This window comes from Hordeum vulgare, chromosome 4H (assembly GCF_904849725.1).
Source record: "Hordeum vulgare subsp. vulgare chromosome 4H, MorexV3_pseudomolecules_assembly, whole genome shotgun sequence".
Taxonomy (NCBI): Eukaryota; Viridiplantae; Streptophyta; class Magnoliopsida; order Poales; family Poaceae; genus Hordeum; species Hordeum vulgare.
Genome location: NC_058521.1, coordinates 201,905,591 through 201,912,779, shown reverse-complemented (window position 1 = coordinate 201,912,779; position 7,189 = coordinate 201,905,591). Strand labels below are relative to the sequence as shown.

The window sequence follows — 7,189 nt, the reverse complement described above, 5'->3', positions numbered from 1 at the left end:
TCTTTTATTAAACTGAATTCTGGGTGCTTCAGTACGGCAGAAATCCACTCTTATATTATATATGCAAAATCTGTTTGAAACATTTAAAATGCACCTTTATTTCAGTGCAACAAATTCTGAAATCCTGCTTCTGTTTGCTTTCAAAAGATGGGCTAGTTAGACACTTTGAAAAGCAGTAACACTTAAATAAACGAAAAGAAAGCAATACACACCGGGTTCATTCAAATTTCCAATTGATGCATGGCTTAATTTAACATTTGGTAAAAGTAATCAGAATATGCCCATGAAGAGGATGATTTCACCTTACCAAAGTAAGGACTTGATTCTGCTACAAAATGTTCAGAATATAAATTAAAATAGATGTACTGGTACTACCCATCATTATCACCGCTGATAGTTGCAAACTACATGTATACCATTTCAAACATAGAATAACTTGGCGAACCAGTCTCCAGGACAGAAGCCTTACTCACATTTCTAAGTTCTTGTCAGCAATATTGTAGGATCTCCAATTTTTAGTAAGACATTTGATTCAGAGCAGGACATGAATAACACAAATGTATCGTATGAAATCAGGTGTCTAGTGCCTAAATTGCTCTTGAACTGACCATAAAAACGAATTTCATATTGGGTATAAGTCTATATGAAACAAGAAGACAATTGAAGTGATTACCTGCAATACCAGTCTGTGACCTCTTGATAAGATTTGGCAATGCATAGAGCATTAGAGCTTCCCACTATATGTCCTATTTGCAGTTTCCCCCTCCCCGTTGTAGGTGTATTTCCAGAGTTAAGTCACAATGTGATCATGTATTTGCCAGCTTGAACTTGGTTCTTCAATTAGGCTCTGCCCTGGTGCCTTTTGCACACTCATCCTCCTCATCAGTTTCCTCACATCACCTGCCTCGTCCCAACGTTGTGTTTCCGCATAAAGATTGGCCAACAGCATATAGTTCCCTGAATTCCAAGGTTCCAGACTAATAAGCTCTTTGAGAGCCACCTCGGCAATGCCAAGCCCAGCATGGGCACGGCAGGCGCTTAAAAGTGATCCCCATATTGCAGAATTAGGGCTCATTCGCATCCCTTGAATCAGCGCATGTGCCTCTTCGAGAAGGCCGGACCTTCCAAGTAAATCTACCATACACCCATAATGTTCAATTCCCGCCTCTATCCCATGCTCTGACTGCATAGTCTGGAAGATCAGCTGCCCAGTATCTACTGCCCCAGCATGGGCACAGCAACCAAGCACCCCCAGGAAAGTCACTGAATTAGGCTCCCCACCAGACCTCACCATCTGCCGGAACAGCTCAATCCCCTTAATCCCTTGCCCATTCAACGAAAATCCAGAGATCATTGTGTTCCAGCTCACCACACTCCGCTGTTGCATCCCTTCGAACACCTCTCTAGCGCTGTTCACAACGCCACACTTGCAATACATATCCACCACCGCGTTAGCAACATGCACTGAGATGTCTAAGATACCCTTCTTACATGCATACTCGTGCGCCCACCTCCCGGCACCAGCATTCCCTATCCTCCCACAAGCAGGCAGCACCGCGGCAAGGGTCCCATCATCTGGCGCCACCTTGCCCTCCCTCACCATGTCTTGGAAATACCGTACTGCCATGTCATCCCTCCCACACCACGTACACCCTGAGATCATAGCATTCCAGGAAACCATGCTTCTCCTGGAGCGCTTGAACCGCTGCATTTCATCAAACAGATGGCGTGCAGTGAAAATATCCTTGGCTTTCACATAGGCGGTGATGAGTGTGTTGTAGGCGATGGTGCACTTTCTCTGCTGAGGCATTTCGTCAAACAGGATTCGTACGTGGGGCAGACGATATGGCCTGAGGAGGGCGAGGGAGATGGCGTGGTGGGAGAGGAAGCCGAGGCGGAGGAGGAGGCCATGGAAGGCTGAGAGAAGCGGCAACGAGGAGGTTGGCCCGAGCAGCGGGAGAAAGGACAGGCGATCAGGGGCATGAAGGCGGCGAAGGGAGGACAGGAGGCGGAACGCGAGGGGTGGAGATGAGGCGCAGAGGGACTTGAGGGCGGCGTTGAGGAGTGGGAGGGGAGGCGGAGGTTCAGGAGGGAGGAGGCTGAGAAGAGAGAGAGCGGGAGGCGGAGGGGAGGAGAGGAGGAGGAGCGCGGCGAGGAAATGGTGGTGTGGGGAGGGCGGGGAGGAATGCAGGCAATGGCGGACGGCGAAGGCGAGGAGCTCGAGCGGGCGTCGCCGGGCGCGGGAGGAGTGATGCAGGAGATGGAGCAGGCGGCGCTCCGTTGTGCGAGGGTGCCACCCGTCGGGGGTGGTCACGGCGTGGGGGGGCGACGGGGAGGGCTCGCTTGCGGCGGCGGTGGACGGCATCGGCAAGAGCGCCAGACAACTCGGCTTCGGTTGAATTTTTCGTTTTGTTTTTCCAAATGGCATCGTTTTCTGTTTTCCTTGAGGTAATGGGCAGCCCTTCATGGAACGTTTTCCACGCGGGGCGCACGACGATCCTGCGATCTCCTCTCATCCGGACCGAACGATTTTTGCGCGTGGTGGGGCGCATGGACGCGGTCACCCGCATCGCCAGTTCCTGGCGGCCGTCCGCATCGTCGGATCCAGCTTTCGCTCATCGTTCTCGTCGCCTGTCGTCATGGTCGGACCATGTGTATACAAATGTTGCAAACATCACTCAAAATTGCTGCAACGGCTATTTGAAAAAGCTTCAAATCCAGATGAAAAAGCTTTAACCGGGCATATAAAAAGCTGCAAGCGGTCATTGTCATGACGGAATGCTATAATCGTTGACATAAAATGCTACAACCATTGATGGAAAAAGCTGCAACCAGACATATAAAAAGCTGCAAGCGGTCATTGCCATGGCGGAATGCTAAATCGTTTGACATAAAATGATACAACCATTGATGAAAAAAGCTACAACGGACGACCGGCAAGGTGCTCGCTTTTGTTGGCTCTACAAGGACGGCGACGAGGACGTCCGGCAAGAGGGGCGACGGAGAAGGACCCCTCGACCGCCGGGGGGCAGGGGGAGAGGGGAGGGGTGGGGAGCGTCGTTGCATGTTGGACGAGGATGGCCGGCGAGGCGCTCGCGTTCGTGGCTCGAGGTTGAGGACGAGAGAGAAGATCTGACAGTCAAAGGATCCCCAATCTGATGGTTGCGCTGTGACCGGCGCGAGTGTTCGGGCCGGCGCGTCGGCGCCCAGTACTGCCCTTCATTTATTCATGAACTTGTTCATTACAGAAAATGATGCTGATGCAAATCAATCCGTGGTTGGATGATTAGGAGGACTGTGATATCCCTTGCCCACCGGAGTTCAAATCTCAGATTTGACACTGGTGCTGGCATTTTCTTGGATTTATTCCAGGTCTTCCGGCGATGTGTGTTCAGTGGGAGGAGACGTTCCCGTCGACTACGAAGGCGTGTGTGGCGATTTCGTCAACCTCAAGATGATGTACCGGCTTAGTCTTTCGAATGTGCTCATGGGGGTAGGGTGTGTGTGCGTGTGTTCATAGGGGTGAGTGTATGCTCGTGTATATCAGCGACTTCAATTGTACTCTGCTCAAAAAAATGGTGATGAGTACGAAGCACCGATACGGAAGAAACTTGTGTATCAGCGTACCAAACGTTGCTGATATAATGATACAGTTGCCATGTTCCTGTCTCGGTTGACCAAAATCTTCTCCGACGTTGTCGCCAATCGCCACCAAGAGCGAGGTAAAATAGATTCAGTGAACTTTACTGCTCTCTAGTTGTCTATCCATTCATGTTAATTTCCTCAATGCTCTGCTGCTACTTCCTAAGTTCCTATTGCTTGCTTTGTTTGCTATTATTTTCCATTTGTTGTTTATGTTGTTGTTATTGTCTACATTAAAGAGGGAAACATGACATGTCATCTGGGAATAGGCAAATTCACCATGATGAATGGGACAATATTTTGATCTCATCTTGTGTTTTTTTATTACATGTAATTTTATAATTATTTATATATATTTGTTGTATCGATGTATTGTTGTTTCTAAAAATTATCACCCCATATCGTCGTACTCGTAACGCCATATCCGTGTTGCCGTATCGGTGCTTCATAGTTGGTTACATGAGAAACCTCATTAAACCAAGATGATCTAACCTCATACTCTGTTGATTTGGTGAGAGTATGAACTGCCTCATTACAAGCATGATTAACATGGATAAAAGTACAATATGCAAATTTCGTGGCCCACTTCTTGATGCCATAGACTATGGCTCGTGTAAGGGTTCTGTCCAAGTTTGAATCGTTGATCTTGTTAACTAGTGACAAACAGTCTGATGCCACCATCATCATTTCCATATTTGTGTCTCCTACAAGGATTAAAGCTTGACGAAGTGCCATGGCTTCTGCAATTTATGGGTTTTGAATTCGATCAAAGTACCCCTTGCTTGCTGCATGCACCCTCCACTGGTGATCATGTATCACCACATCAAAGCCTGCTTGTTTAGACTAAGAGAATGTCGTTGCATCCGTGTTGGCAAACATTGACCCTTCCGATGGTGGAGACCAGTTTTGATTTGACTTCAGAGTCTCACATGTGATTGAGATGGTCGAACTGAAAAAGTGCAGATTGATAAACTCCATGTATATCTTGATCTTTCCCACAACACTAAGAGGATGAACTAAGGCCTCACCATTACGGCGGGTATTCCTAAGCTCCCAAATGTGCCAAACAGCTACAACCATAAGCATAGCATGAAAATTTGTACCATTCGTTATCCATTCTAACATTCATTGTCGGATATGGGTAAGACTCTTCAAATTTAGACAAATTCCATAATATTTTTTATGTTCTTTCCAGATTTCTTTAATGTAATGAGTTAATGATAATGCAAAAAAATAATATTCAACAGTTCCCCCATTGCAAAAGTAATAATCATACCTTGTTGGTATTGATCTGATTTGAAGTTGGTATCCTATAGGGAGACAATCATGGGCCAACCTCCATAACACTACTTTCATTTTATTAGGACACTGGATTGCCCATAATTTCTTCCAGGTTTTCTCCAAGGATTTCAGTTATGATGTAGCTCCTTTACCATCTGCACTTTGATCTCCCCAAAAATTCAGTATTCTTACTAGATTGTAGGCTAATTTGACTATAGAGGCGCCCCTTTTGTATGGACCACAAGGCAAAGTCCATACAACCTTCACTGCTTAATTGAATGCTAAGGATTTTTGCTGCTATACCCTCTGAGAATTTACTTTTTATGAGCACTTCATTCCATTGTGGTTCTCCCTTCGTTATCAGGGGGCACACTAGTTGATTATTATTTGTTGGTTGAGGGGTTCAAGGAATCACATCAGGGATCCAACTATCTTCGCATACGTGGATTTGTTTGACATCTCCTACCCTCCACATTAGGCCCTTTGTAGTAGTTTCTTCCAATACATCAGACTGTTGTTAGAAATATCCCCTAAAGGCAATAATAAATTGGTTATTATTATATTTCCTTGTTCATGATAACCATTTATTATGCATGCTATAATTGTATTGATAATCATTTATTATCCATATTATCATATTTCCTTTTTCATGATAATCATTTATTATCCATATTATCATATTTCCTTGTTCATGATAATCATTTATCCATGCTATAAATTGGTCATTATCATATTTCCTTGTTCATGGTAATTATGTCTTGGAGGTCATGTTGTTGGACAATAGTGAACCTACGAGCTATGGAGAAGCGATGGTTGGCCCGGATCCCAGCAAATTGCCAGAGGCCACGCAATCTGAGATAGGATCCATGTATGAAAACAAAGTATAGACTCGGGAAGAATTACCTGATGGTTGTAAGGCTATTTAGAACAAATGGATCTTTAAGAAAAAGACAGATGTGGATGGTAATTTCACCATCTATAAAGTTAGACTTGTCGCAAAGAATTTTTTGACAAGTTCAAGGAGTTGACTACGATGAGACTTTCTCACCCGTAGCAATGCTAATGTCTGTTGGGATTATGTTAGCAGTTGCTCCATTTTGTTATGTATGTTGGTGACTGAATGTTGTTCGAAATCCCAGATGAGATCCCGGACGTCACGAGGAGCTCCGGAATGGTTTTGAGGTAAAGATTTATATATGGGAAGTCATATTTGCTACCGAAAAAGTTTTGGGTTTTTCTGGTATTATACTAGGAAGCTTCTAGAAGGTTCCAAAAACTTTCGTAGGAGTGTGTGTTAGAGCATATATCTCCATATGTGGTTTTGGTAATTGATGACAATTCCTATGGACTAATGGATGCCTTAAGTTATATTTATAGGATTTGTCCATAGGCACTTCTTGAAGTCCGTCTGTTGGGTTCAAGGAGTTTATATGATGACCAAGGTGGTATTCAAGGTATTATCCAAAGAATGGTTATAGAGACACAAGGTTGATCAAGATCTCAGACAAAGAGTAAATCAAGATGATCAACACACAAAGCGTACAAGATGTACCGAGAGGGATCAAGTGATCCCATGGTATGGTAAGCATTGTCCATTACGTGTTTGTGTACTAACCCATGGTCTTTGTGAGAGTTCTATGTGGGGGTTAGGTGTGTTTCCATGGGCTTGCGTCAAAAGTAAGATCTCATACAACCCACGAAAGATGACGTCAAGTGGTGATCGTCATCAAGATTGCCCTGTGCAAGTTCAAGTGGATCATCACGAAAAGATCATGCTTGAAGCTTGCCGTCCATTGTGGTGGCAATGGACTTGTGAAGATATGCTGAAGAGTGGCTCAGCCATAGTGAGTATGGGGGAGCAATCAACTAGTCTTCATCAAGCCAACACAATCAAGAGAGGTGGTCCATCTTGAGGAAGCCAAGATCATCATCATGTAGCTCAAGAGGTCGAGGTGCAAGGTATAGGTTCGCCCTTGATATGTTTTCTGTTTTAGGATAGATTGTTGTACTGTCAAGGGGGCTCTCAAGTGAGTAGCTTGATTGTATCGTTTGTTGAGAGCTCAAACCATTTGCATCCTTGCATCATACTTCTTGGTTCTTATTTGGTGTTTCTCTTTGTGAGTTTTAGAGCTTATGGTAATCTTCATGACAAGCTCGAGTTCATCGAAAACGGAGACCATATGCATCTACTATGATGCTTTTGATGATGGAGTTTTTGCCGGTTCTTCATTCATAGAGGTCTCACATCTCTATAGCATTGGCATTT

At 44.8% G+C, this 7,189-nt stretch overlaps 1 protein-coding gene across 1 annotated transcript; it reads right to left on the bottom strand.

The window, feature by feature from the left end:
* Positions 1 to 216: 216 nt before the first annotated feature.
* Positions 217 to 2,413, bottom strand: LOC123446316 (pentatricopeptide repeat-containing protein At1g09190-like). The gene has a single exon (XM_045122981.1). The coding sequence runs from the start codon at positions 2,363 to 2,365 to the stop codon at positions 791 to 793; it is 1,575 nt and encodes a 524-aa protein (XP_044978916.1). The 5' UTR covers positions 2,366 to 2,413; the 3' UTR covers positions 217 to 790.
* Between the last annotated feature and the right edge of the window lie 4,776 nt (positions 2,414 to 7,189).